The sequence below is a fragment of the Parus major genome, chromosome Z, assembly GCF_001522545.3.
Source record: "Parus major isolate Abel chromosome Z, Parus_major1.1, whole genome shotgun sequence".
NCBI classification, from domain to species: domain Eukaryota; kingdom Metazoa; phylum Chordata; class Aves; order Passeriformes; family Paridae; genus Parus; species Parus major.
The window spans coordinates 14596987-14611188 of NC_031799.1; the positions used below are offsets into that span (position 1 = coordinate 14596987).

General features: G+C 38.6%; 1 protein-coding gene across 2 annotated transcripts in view; it reads left to right on the plus strand.

Annotated features, from left to right (window-relative positions):
* Positions 1–14202, plus strand: part of PARP8 (poly(ADP-ribose) polymerase family member 8) — a 132734-nt gene that overhangs the window by 43975 nt on the left and 74557 nt on the right. For both annotated transcript variants that reach the window (XM_015653428.1, XM_015653429.1), the window contains exon 3: positions 12372–12409. In XM_015653428.1, coding sequence (XP_015508914.1) covers positions 12372–12409 — 38 coding nt within the window. The remainder of the gene's footprint in view (positions 1–12371; positions 12410–14202) is intronic.

The window sequence follows — 14202 nt, forward strand, 5'->3', positions numbered from 1 at the left end:
GAGGAGACACACCCTACTGGCATTGCCCCAGCCATGTGGCATGTCCTTTTGTGTCTCTAACCAAAGAAATCAGAACGTTTTTGACCATGTTAGTGCAATGGGACAGGAGGATGAGCCAACCCCGTAGGTTTTCAAGCAGTCCTTGCATCTGTGTGCAGGAATAGCAGCTGTTGCCATGGATTTAAATGTGTGCAGGATATGGGTCAGTGCTGTACCACAGTATAGTAATTTTCAGAGGTGCTGGACTTCACCTTAATGATTTGAAGATGGGACTCTGTGTACCTGTAATCAATGGATAAATAATAGGCTGTAGGTATGCCAGTGGTCCTGAATTATGTGAATGGATTATATTGGCATAAATAAAATGCTATGGGCAATTTCACAGCCAACATGTATTAAAAATCTTGCTCTGTGTGATTATGTCACGTTGAATGTGTGTACTTTCGGTTTATAACAGTTTTAAAAGCAATAGTTTGGCATTCAAATAATATATTTGGAAGTTATATATTAAATTTGTACTAATGCTAATGGAAGCTGTGAGTATGGAAAACAGAGAAAAGGATAATTTTAGTTCATAAATACGATATTTCTGCTGTACCAAGATGTATTCAGGGCTGACTTTAGGGGGAAGGGAAAAATTTGATTTCTGTGAGATGTATCAAAGAATGGGTGAGAAAGAGTATTTAAATTTTTTACTTTTTCCCTGCACGGCACTGCCTGTTGCACACCTAATCAGATAAACAAGCAAAATGCCAACTAATTAATGAATATGTAGAGTGGTCAAAGAATAATGCCTAAGACTTTCCTCCTTCTCTGAGCACTGCATGCAAAGGAAAAGGGCCCTTCTGCTTGGTAGGGATATAATGAAATTAAACAGTGACTTATACGGGCTTAATTTTTGGTTTTCATAACTGCTAAAATGCTGAAATTATAAAATTATCTGATAAAATTTCTTATGTCAAGCTTCTCTCTCCATGGATAGCTGTAACTGTTCAGCTTGCAGTTTACCTTGTGTAAATTCTGCTTTGGGGTTGTGATTTTTTTCTTTTTGTGTCCTTTTATTTTAGTTTTGAAAAATAAAAACACAAAGGCTTTGTACAGGGGCTGGACAAGATGTTACTCTTCAACTGATCTGAATTAAAAATCCTATTACTTGAATTAGAACCACAGGAGGCTCAAAACAGCCTTCTAGTAGGAACAATGTGGGTCAAACCCTCATGGCTTTAATATAACTCTTAACTGGCTTCAAAAAGAGTATATCACAGCATCTTCTAACAGAAGTGCTCCAAATGAATGAAAATATGTAAGCTGAAGAGAGAAAAAACTTTATTCTCTAAACCCACCCACAAAAAACCACCCACAAAATTATGAACAGCACCAAAAAAAAACCCCAAAACCCCAGATTAAAACAAAATCAACCTCTAGAAAGCACATGGAAGAAGAAAATTGAGCCCATCATGTAAATAAGGTGGCTGAAGACACATTATACTACATGCTGCTCTGGCTTCTGCTGAGCTGGGCGAAGAGGTTACTGTTCTGAGTGTTTTAGTACTCTGTTTCCTAGGGAAGACTGGAATTGGATGAAGAGCTAATGGGGAATATGCAGGGAGAATTCAAGCCCACGGGATCAGTGGAGAGAAAGAAGAATAGTATACTTATGACATAAATATATTATTTATATAAATATATTATATAAATATACTTCTCATATATTTATATGAGAAGTATAAAATGTGTCCATGTCGAGAGGTGGGAGCTGCACCTGGTCAAACAGGGCAACTTGAAAACAGGAGCCTTTAGTAGTTCTCACTGAAATGGTCAGATTCTGGAACAGTCTGATTGTAGGGAACCTGGTTCTGAACATGAAGACATACTTGCATGTCACTCTTTCCAGACTGACACACAGCACATATATTTCTACCCCCACAAGTGTTCCTGATTTGCTCATTTAACTTTCAGAAGTGCCCTCATGTTTGCTTGAATAATGATCAATTTGATGTAGATGATGTTGTAGAATTTGATGTATTTACTAGAAGTTTTTGTGCCTTTTTCACTGGTAGCTTTGCTAAAGGGAAATGTTTGAGCTGCAGTTTCCCATGTCCCCTTTATTTGAATGACATGGTAAATCAAGCAGGGTTTTATGAGTAACATTCCCCATTTGATTCAGGTGCACTTCAGTTTCATGAGAGGACCAGTAGATCAATTATTCTTAGTGACAAATGCAAGCTATAATAATTTTGACTCGTCGCCTCTGTACCCCCAGGTAATGTCAAAAAACGAAAGCAGTGCCATTTTTGACGCACTGACACTGCTCATCTCTCTTTGGAGTAGTCCCGATCTGTCATCAATAGATGTGCCTGGAACTTTTCATATGTCATCACACACGCACATTCTCCATCATCCAGAGGAAAAGATTACTCAGAATCACTTGTTATTCTTTCCTGTATAATTGCTGATGCATCATGGGAAGTTATGAGGTATGGCGAAAAGGGCTTGTGCACAAATTTCAATTCTTTGTAGGCATCCGTCTAGCAGCAAAAATAGCTGTGACTAATGCCGGGTCATCAGCTGTCGGATCACAAAGAATACAGAAACTCACTGAACTAAGGTGTTTCAGGAGATCTAAAGTGGCCTGAATAACTAAAAAAATTGCTGAGATGCAGACATGTACAGTCAAAACATTTTAAAGGGTACTTCAAAAGTTGTTTAGAAATCCATTAAGATTGTTTTAATAAAGAATCTAGTAGATGGTATGGATGTGAACTGGTTGTCAGTCCAGTTGTGTAGCAAGATGCAAATATTAAAAAAATCAAGGGAAAAGAGTGCTTGAAGAGATTTGCACCCTTTGGAATATGTACTAAATTTTTTAGCTCATTTCTAGAAAGTAACAGAAGTGTGGTAGAGGGCCAGAAGTCTTTTATTTTCTGTGCAATTTGCCTGTAATCTTCTTTGACAAGCACTAAAGTCTCCCTTGGACCTCAGTGGGATTTAAGTTCAAATTCTAAATTCTGTAAAAGAAAATAAATCAGTCTTTAATATTGTGAGATTATTCTTGCTGTACTTGACTGGCAGTCACTTATTCCATAGCTGTGCAAATATATGCGTGAAAACCCAAGTCCACCTCTTTTTTATTTTTGTCTCATTTGTGGTTTCTGATGCTTTCTCCCGGAAGATAAAGTTGTTTTTCACTAATTGTTATTCTATTTAATGACATCAGTTTTAAAATCACTGCTTTAAAAAAGGTGGAAGTCCTGCACTTCAACAGTTATTTTCCCATGTGAAAAAGCAAAAGCCTGTGTAATTATTTGTATTTTAAAAAACCTCATGCAAATTTTTATTTCCAGAAGCATATTATGAGATAGACTCTCTTCTATATTTCTGTTATGATTCTAACATTGTTCATCTGTCAGTGTGTTTGAAGATACACGTCACTTTGTGGTTAGTGTTTTATGCAACTGAAACATTTACTTAATTGTGTTTATGGTTTTGTCATCACTGAGACTGTATTGTAGCAGCATCGTGAGTGAATGGAGTGCAGTGCCTACTGGTTTGTATTGGCTAATAACATTCATGGATTCACTAAGTTTTGTGAACTTTTTTTGTTGTTTCCCTCATCTTTAGCAAGGCTTTGGTCACTGTCTCTCACAGTTGCCTCGTGGCAAGCTCAGAAGTGTAGAGTGGGTGAGAGAGCAGCGAGGTTGATTGAGAACTGGCTGAAGAGCTGATCCCAGAGCGCTGTAATCCGTGGTACGGGGTCTAGTCACCAGTGGTGTACTCCAGGGGTCAACACAGGGCCCTGCACTGTTTAACCTCATCAGTGGCTTGGAGGAGGGGTAGATGCTTCCTGTGGTAGTTTGACATTAATTAACATTTAGGAACAGAAGTAAGAATAACCCACAGGAGTGGTTTCTTTGGGAGAAGCTACTGGGAGCTTCCTCTGTGCCTGAGACAGGCTGAAGGCTGGGCTCCTCTGAGAACTGACAGCATTTTGCACCACTGAAAATTAGATCTGCCTCTGTGAATATCACCTTTCAAAAACCAAACCCTTCCCAAGTGGTGCTGAATCCGCCCTGGGGAGCCCGCCAAACCCTTTCCAGCGACATCGCCAGGACAAACCAACCCCCAACTCAACTGAGATTCTGCTGCTGCTGCTGAATTTACCAAAATCTACAAAACAAAAAGGGGGGGAGCCATCAGTTCACAACATACTACCTCTAACTGCAGATCCAACTACTAAAATCCCAATACAACCACCAAAAAATCATCCAACATAAAGAGCTCCAACCACTACCCCGACAAAAATCACATAACCATCCACAAAATTAAACAAAAAATTTAACCCTTTCAATACAGAGATAAAACCTAGAAACCTGATACCTCTCTTCAAAGAAAAAAAAGTAATGGCATGTATAAAAGCAACATAAAAGTATCAAAATCAGTAAAAAAATGTCAAACCTCAAATAAAAAAAAAATAAAGAAATATGGAATAAAACTGAAATTTTCTTTTAGTAAAACCATAAAAATGAACAATTATTTTATTAATTCATTAAATTTTATAATATATATATTATATAATATATAATATATATAATATATAATATATATTATATCTATATAAATTATTTTATTAATTTATTAAATCTTATTTAATTCATAAGAGTATGAGAAAATTAAGTATTCAGCCTGTAAAACTAAACAAAAACATCCATTAATAGAGCTAAATAAAGTTAAAATAACATTTTAATCCCATAAAACACTTCTAAAAAGTTAATAAAAATGCTTTGCCCCCAGAGAGAGAAAAAAACTCCCTCTATTCCCAAGAAAAATCACAAAAACAAATAAAAAAAATTACCTTTAAACAATTCATCCTTAAAATAATACCCCATAAATTCATAACCCATAAACACATCTCTAAAAAAGCTGTAAAAATAAAAGAAAGTCACAATAACAACTTTTTCCCCCTAATAGCAACTGCTAAAAAATAAAAAACCACAAAAAACTTGTTTCTTGTAAAAAAATCTCCATAACAAAACTCCTCTCCCTACAAAAACTGATAAAAACTCTTATATAATCAATACTACTTTACCATCCCATCGGTTAAAAAAAAGATATGTTAGGTAGGGAGAGGAAAAGTTTCTAAAAGTTTTATTCTGATGTTTCATAATCTTATAATCCTAGGTAATAAATTTCTTTATTCCTTTTAAGTTTTAAACCTCTTTTACCCTTCTCTTAATCCATATCTCACAACAAAAAATAAATTTAATAAATTGTTAAATAAATTTTAACCAACACAAAAACCCACCACATTATTTAATACATTAACAAAAAAACTCAACAAATCTAAACCTCTGCACCTCCCCAGGGAGTTCACTGATGAGACAAAGCTGGGAGGAGCGGCCGATACCCCAGAGAGCTGTGCAGCCCTTCAGAGGGACCATGACTGGAGAGGCTGGAGAGATGGGCAGGGAAGAACAATCGGAAATTCAGCAAGGGAAAATCCAGGGTCCTGCACCTGAGGAGGAATGATCCCATGCACCTGTACAGGCCAGGGCCTGACCTGCTGGGAAGCAGCTCGGTGGAGAAAAACCTGGAGGTCCTGGTGGACAAGCTGACCATGAAGCAGCAGTGTGTCCTTGTGGCCAAGAAGGACAATGGTGCCCTGGGGTGCATCAGGAGAGCATTGCCAGCAGGGAGAGGGAGCTGATCCTGCCCCTCTGCTCAGCCCTGGTGAGGCACATCTGGAGAGCTGTGTCCCAGATGAGGGAGCCTGTGGGCTCCTCAGCACAGCAGAGACATGGAACTCCAGGAGTGGGTCCAGTGGAAGGTTACAAAGATGATCAGGGACTGGAGTATCTCTGTTCTGAGAAAAGGCTGTGGAAGCTGTGCCTGTTCAGCCTGGAGAGGAGACAGCTGAGAGGGGACCTCAGCAGTGTCTGTCAGTGCCTGCAGGGAGAGGCCACAGGAGGGACCAGGCTCTGCTCGGTGGTGCTGAGCAATAGGACAAGAGGCGAGGGGCAGAAACTGATGCACAGGAAATTCCACTGAACATGAGCTTTTTTGTGCAGGTGAACTGGCACTGGAACAGGTTTACCAGAGAGGCTGTGTAATCTCCTATAAAGAAGATACTCAAGAACTGCCTGGATACAATCTTGTGCCATGTACTTTGGGGTGTTCCTTCTGGGCCAGGGAAGTTGGACCAGATGACCCACTGTGATCCCCCCTAGTTTGACCCATTCTGTGATTCTGTAATATGTAATAGAATAATAGCATAGCTGAGGTTTGAAAAGGCCTCTAAGATCATCAAGCTCAACTCTTAACACATCACTACCACATACACCACTAAACCATATTCCTAAGTGCCACATCCATGTGCCTTTTGAATACTTCCAAGGAGGGTGGTTCCACCATTTGTCTGGGAAGTTCCAGTGCCAAATCACCCTTTTAGTGAAAAAACAGAATAGATTTTGTGTTACATAATTGTAAATGAACATTTATAAATGCATTCTAAAATTCTCAGTATTTTTTTTTGCTGAAGACGAAAGTGAATGCCAGCAGTAGTTGTTCACAAAATCTGCCAGGTAATAAAATGCAGAATGCTGCCGCAGTTCTGTGCATGTTTCTGAGTACGAGCTTCAGTGGACCACTTCCTCAGCTGATGTGTGCAAAGTGGGATACAATCTTTCAAAAGCTCCAGAGTGGAAATCAAGAGTATTTTTCCCATACTTCCGTCGTTTAAGTGCTCAACTGAAATGTAATGAAGTGTTTCTCAGCACAGCACTCATACATACCAAGTGATGGAGTATCTTGCTAATTTACTTGTTCATGATCTGTTGAAAATCCTAACATCACTCATGCTTGTGGCAGTTGAGCACCAAATGGAGAGGTTTTTATTCAGTTTCTTTGTCATAGCTGTACATAACACAGTAGTATTTTTTGCTTATTTTTCAGTTCTTGTTATTTTATTTGCTCTGTTTTCAACATAAAATGAAATGGTTATCTCCAGGCTGTGACTTTATAAGACTTGTCTTTTGGCAATACCATTTTGTCATAGAAAATTGCTACTTCTGGCTTCCAAGTCTCTTCTGCTGTTATTTGCATGAATGTAATCTATGTACAAATTGGAAGAAAGACTTGACATTGAAGTTTTCTGCAGTGTGTTTAAATATTAGTTTTGAATTGTACTTCACATAGTCTAATTCACATGAGTTAAAAAAAAAATTCTTTTTTTTTTCTGTTAACTAATCCAATTTTTTTTGTGTAAATAGTGTATCTAGTTTTTCATCTCATCAGTGCCTAAATGCCTTCAACTTCTGCCAGTTCTCAGGCACTTTTTCAAAGGTCATCTATTTCAGAAATGAAATCTGAAAGTTTTGTTTGAGTGCAATCCCACAAAATGTCTTCTGAAAATCCTAATTTCTATCCTGTATGTGTGATGTGATTTATTGTCAGGTTATGAGGTTTCAAGGTGGATCTCAGAACAGAGAATTTTGAGAGTGGCTTGTGTTCATGGTGAAAGCCTTTTGAAACCAAGTTTATTTTGTGTTTGAGGAAGAAGGCTGGTTAGAAGTAAAGCAATACGAATGGTGTGGTTAGAGGATCAAAGGGTGGTCTTGTTGAAGTCGAAAAGGAGACTAAAGGCTGTGACAGTAATGAGAATCCACTGAAGAATTTGTAAGAATTTTCAAAGATGAGAAAACAAAAACTTGAAGTATTTACTGTATAGTTGTTGAACATTCATGAAATGTTGGTCTGCTGTGACATGTTGTGTGCCAATACTGAAAATATATGAATGTTGTGAGTTTATAGTTAGTTAGTGGTGAAAGAATACAAATCCAGTTGCATCTTTTCATCTGGATCCTATTCCTTTCTACTGTTTCACCTAGAAAAGAGTAAAACCATCATGCCTCTATCATGGTTTACTTTCAGAAATAATGTGTAGATCATTATTTGGCCCAAAGTTGTTACCAGCATACTTTTTTTTTTGTATCAAAGTTTCAGTAATATTTTTTTCATCTCACCAACTTGTTCAAAAGCTGACCCAGGCATACAATCAGTACTACAGTAGCATTTCATATTTCAAGTTTATTCATAGCTTGCTTTGTTGAGTTTTAGTATTCTTCTTAAGGTGTAAAATGTTGTGCTTATTGCATTGCATCATTGATGAGCTAGATCTGAGATTCTGTCATATCGTAAGCAAAATCTGCTGTGAATTCTGTAGCTTCAGATGTATTATGATTGAATACTATTTACTCTCTTTTTGTATTTTGTTATAGATTGGCATTACCATCAGATTCCACATGACAAAATGTGATGACATGTTTTCTTTCTTCATCAAGTTTGCAAGCAGAAACATTAGGACATAGAGCTCAGGCTCTAGTAGAGATGACTAAAACTGGAATGGAAACTAGATCACAATTTCCACACTTAATAAGGCAGTAATCAGTTGTTGCCATGGGACGGAGCTGGTTGAATTGTCGTAACTATTCTATAGGCATAAATCTTAGACTTGCACCAGATGCTTCACACGGTTCCTGCTGTGCAAAACAGCTGGAAATTCAGCTTACAGGATTTCTTTCTTAGAGAGAGATAATGGGTGGCATAGAGCTGTGATAACCTGAAATTGATGGGAAGCTACATCCCAGATACTGCATCACTGTTGTGGCTTTAGGATGTGTACCTGATCCTTGGGTTTGTATCATGATAGGTAAAATTGCAGTTCAAGGCTTGGGAAGCAGTCTTACAAATGGAAGTAAGGAGGTGAAACTAGTTGGTTTCCTTTTTATGAATGTGCTTTGCTGCAGTAGTTTTTGCTTTGCTCTCTTCTTCAGTTTTCATGAGTATTTTTCTTTGCCCTGGAGATGCAGTTTTGGGGTAACATTTTGCCTGGTAGTATAAGTTAAGAATTTCCACACCTTTTTAACGAGCTTTGAGAAATTGTACTAATGTCAAATGCAGATGAATCTGCTTATTTTACATTCAGTTGGGAAAGATTAATTTGAAAAATAGCAATTACATGGTGCAAACCCATCTAGATGATGAATTAGTTCTCCAATGGAGATGAACTCTTGCAGAGTAATTTTTCTGTGGAAGGAATAGATATGGTTAAAACACATTGGAAAATTCTTGCAATGAGACCCCTGTGAGTAAAATTGTTACTAAGCCAAGGCTGTCAGTGATAATATTTCAAGCAATAAGAAGTTTGTATTAAAAATGCAAAACATGACAGTTCCCACTAATTTCTCATGTAGTACTTTATTATTTGTTAAATAACAAACATTTTACTAGGCCATTTTGAGTATGAAGCTTGTTCTAAGCTTAACGGTCGAGAAACATATGTACTGCAAGATGTCTTCTGCAGAGGGTCTGAGCTGAGTAAAACAGAAATAGCACCATCATGGAGGCTTTGTTTACACCCAAGAGTTTAACTGTTCCTGTAGCTAAAGCAATATAACTGAACGAGCAATGGTGAATGTGTTTATGGGAACGGGAATAAATTACACTGCTGGAAGCTGTATTTAGTAACTGCAATAAGGTTGTACAGAGGAGCTGCATTGCCAGAAGGAAGAATCACTTCCCTCACTGGAATAATCATGTTGTACTTCTATGTGAGGGCCATGCCTAAATTAATTCCAGTTGCATTTCTGGGTTCTTACATGAGAAAGCTGCTTCAATAAAAGCTTTCTTTGGCTTTGGGAGGATTTGACACTGAGAGGTGTTGAACATCTGCATACTCTGCAGAAGTCACAGAAGTCTGTGCTGTTTAAGGTGCTGTAAGTCATCACATTCTTATGTTTGTGGCTTGGCTCTAAATCTTGTTAAAGTCAGTGGGAAAATGCTTGGGTGGCTGGAGGGCAGAAGCCCTTGGAGACCTTTGTTTGCCTGGTATATCTTGTTCTCTGACAAATCAGTTGTGCAGGCAGTAGGAAGCAGTTTATCCTGAAAGCAGAAAAATGTTCTGAGGGGTGACCATGTGTGACAATCACAGAGGCGAGCTGAGATAAAAATCCAAGTTTTGTTTTTTTCAGAAGTTTTATTTCCACTTTTTGCTTCCATGGTCCACACATAACTAACACAAGATGACAAGCTGAAGGAAAGAACTACCACCTCTTTCTTGGGGGGTGCAGAGGATTTATTCTCCCTACTGTTGGTTTCACTGGGCCCTGGGTCAGATTCTGAGCTCGAACACTCAGGTTTGAGACTGTTTGTAACTTGTATTTTCATTAACCTTTTAATTTATTCCGCCTCACAAGACAAACAGTATGTTGTTTGGTTACTAGTTTCCGTTTGGCAGCACCACAGCTGCTGCTGGCAGAAATAACCACAATGAAGAAAAAGGAAGAGAAAACTCAGTTCCGTCGGGTTTTCTGCACATTGACTAAGCAGAAGTTAACTTTGAAATCAAACCCAGCTTCAAAGTTATGTTAGGTTGCTGAGATCCTTGCCCCAGCTGAGTTTTGGGTATCTGCACTCAGAGAAGTCGTGAGACCATTCAGCCCCTGTTCCTGTTCTCAATATTAGAACAATGGCATGCACAGAAATTCTGGAGGCAGCGAAGAGGTGTGCCAGCAACCAATCTAAAAGAGTAAGGCAAAAGTTCCTCTTTCAGTAGTAGAAGGAAGAAGTCATAGTTACAAATGTTTCTAGAAGATGGGGTTTGGTGAGAACAGGCACACAGTTAAGTTTTCGGGGATTTTTTGGGGTATTCTTACTCATTTTCTGCATCACAGAGCAAAATTCTCTATACATGACTGCACTGAGATATAACATTTCTTTATTTTGGAATACTTCCTTATTTAAAATAGTGATATTTTGCATGATGACAATTTAATTAGATTTAAATAACCCAGTCCTTAGAGAAAATACTCCAAGATGAGGGGATACAGATGCTATCTATTCAAAATGCCTAAAATGTAATTAAAACAGAAAAGTCATAAAATGTTGAATTTGTACAGCGATGGGATTTTAATCAGCAGTTGTGTGGCAAAATCCATGGTCAGCTGTAATAAATGCTCCTTCTGCTTCAATTTATGAGAACACTTGCAGCTGTTAAAGAAACAGCCATCTTTATGTGTTAAACAATACATAAAGTATTCTAGAATAGCTGGTGTGCAAAAACAGGTGACAGAGCTGCATGTTAATAGATCAACTCGCAGAAGCAAGTGTGAGGGACCTACTTTTTCACAGATTGCCTCTTACAGTCACTGGATTGTGAAAGTGGAACTCATTTAATGGAAACCCTTGAGATGGAAACAGGAAGAATCAAACCTGGCTTCAGTTTTTTGTCTACGTGGAAACTGTATTCATATTATTTAGAAAGATCATCTGAAACAATTTTCAACAATTTTTTAGCAAGTGCAATACATACCAAAATTTCTTAAGAGGACTGTACTATCCTGCTTTGGCTTAACTCATTACAGACATGGACCCACACCATATATTATTTAAATGTGTAAGTTGACACAATACATAGGATTTAGAATTGGAAAGAATATGAATAATGCAACAGAAATAGTTGTGCTTCAATGTTGAATCAGTGTGTTTCATAGTTGGATGTTTTTAGTGCAAAATTAAGACGTACACTAAACTTAAAGCCAGAAGGACTTGGTGGGTAGCTAGATAACTGAGCAAACCATCATGCCCATTTGTCCTGCTCTCAGCAGCGAGTTTAGTGAAGATCTCACTGGAAGTTAGGGAAAGCAGCTGTGAACTGAGTTGCAGAAGGTGCAGCTTTTGAGTGCTTTTGATGGTGTTTTTGAGTGATGGTTTTCTAATGAAGCAGATTCAGGGAATCCACATAGTGAAGCTGCTTTTCGGTGTGACTGTGGCTCTCTCAAATTTTAATTTGAACACAGCCTGACAAAAAGGTACAGATACTATGTAAAATACAGAGTTTTGGTGGAAGAAAGGAGCCCAAGACATCCAGAGACTTTGCTGAAACTAAGAGAAATGTACAACAATGGAGAAAGACCTCCTGCTGAGTCTTGAGTCAAACACAAAAACCAGATAGATGAAAAAGTGGGCTTTACTAGTTCTCTAGTTCTGGTGTTCAAAGAGTGACCTTTCTTTTAATCAGAAGTACACATATTGTGAAATGTTACTCTAAAGGGAATATAATGCAGCCTTGATTCTCCTTTTAAGAACCCTGAAATCAGGATGTGCCAATTTAGCAAAGTAAGCTTTCAAAATGGGCATGACGCTTTTTATTTTCAGCTGAGCACTTCAAAAGCCATCAAAATTGATGTTACCTTCTGTTCTGGGAACTGTCAGGAAGCTATAAATAAGCATAAAATAATACAGGAGCAGAAAAAAGTGTTGCACCAGCAGTTAATGTTGTTTCTAATTTTGTTGTTGTTTTTTTTTCTTTTTTACAGTGTGTCCTATTCAGTGCATGTCTCTGAGGATTACCCAGGTACAGTGCAACATTCTTGCCCATGACACATGTACACATGTTACCACGATTTGCTGTATTTAAATGAGAACGGGTGTTGATGTCTTCCAGGTGCATCTTGTACTAATCATCTTCCATCAGTTAAGATTATTTTCACAGTCACATCTCCTTTTCAGGCATCATTTATCAGCTGGGTCAGGGTGAGAACACAGGTTCACGAGTTTAGACAGTCGCTTGGGGTGCTGCAGCCAGCACAGACAGGGGTGAGAAAGTGCCCAGCTTCTCTTTGGCGTGGCAGATAAAGCTGGAACTTTCAGGAGCCTGAGCAGGCTGGCACAGGGCCAGCAGAGCACTTGTGTTTGAGAGCCTGATGAGGCTGCTGGTGTTGTCCACGTTAAGCCTGCAGACTGTGCGCTGGTGCCGCTCGCGGTCAGTCGGAGCCAAGCGCTCGTGTGCGGCTCTTCGCTAGGGCTGGCTCGCACAGGTGTTCCCTGCACAGCCTCCCCTGAGTACTCTGAGCTGGGCTGGCAAAGGTATTCATTTGTGTAACCACGTGGCCAGCCTTGACAAGGAGTGTTATTCATAGGAAACAGAAGCAGGTAAGAACAAAAGCAAGTTTTCAGGGAGCCTATTTCCCCAGTTTCCTTCACAAAGGCACTGCACAGAAACTTCAGGCAGCACAGGCTATCAGAAGCAGAAGGAGGGAAGCAGGGATGACAGGTGCTGTGCAAATAAAGGTTTATGGAAGTACTGTTGTACTGCGCCACATTGTGCACCAGTGATTATTTAACAGTGTAAGTATGATGAATGATATTAAATCCTCTGTCCTTTTTTGTTCTTTATCTGTAGCTTTTCTGAAATGTTTCTCAAAGAAATATAATTTATTTTAGAAGCTCTTAAGAAGTATGACTTTGATCTTCTTCACTGATAAGCTGCAGATTCTGATCAAAACACCAGTGTTTGAAGCAGATACAGAAAAAATCAACAGTGGTGCTAAAAACAATGGATTCTGTGAAAGAATACTAACAACCTTTATTAGATTTGTTTTTCTAACCAGTGAAAACTGTGGAGGAGAATGATATTGGTCTGTTCAACATTGAGAAATGTGAGAAACTGAGATTCATACAATGCACAGTCACACCAGTGATAAATGTATTTACTGAATACTGCATTGAGCTGACAATGAACGGAGGGACAAATAGTTGAAAAAAATCTTCACCATGTGTTATTAACAGTTTCTTCCATTAAATATCACAAAATTTGACCTCTGGGAACCTCTAAGTAAATGGTAAGCTGAAGCACTGAACCAGCAGCGGTTACTTGCACAGCACATGAGAGCTCATTTCCTGGCAAACTCTTCTGTCTGGTAGACCTCAAAATTTCCTTGTGGGTGTTATTTGCAGCATGTCTTGATAGCCTACAAGCCTGAGTAACTTTAGTGTCCCTAAAACCTGATGAATATTCTGCGCCATCACGCCATATATTTTACAGGCTGATAGCATTTGAACATTTCACACTGTAGTTTGGAGTGGAGAGTAAAGCAGTACATGTTTACTGATTAAAATCCAGCCCTTCAGGGCTTTAGATGAGATGATTTCATTCACATCTCCAGCTTTTGCAGAATATATGTGTGTTTTATGATGAAGAGATGTTCAGTGTGTTGGGAACGATAAGGACTTTTTGCCATTTTACAGCTTTGATCATAAAGCACTCATTTTGACTCGATGAGCCTGATTCTTTGTCGCCTGTTTGTGTCCCAGATTTCTAACCTAACGTTACTACTGACTCTGTCTGCCTTCTCTGACATGTATCTT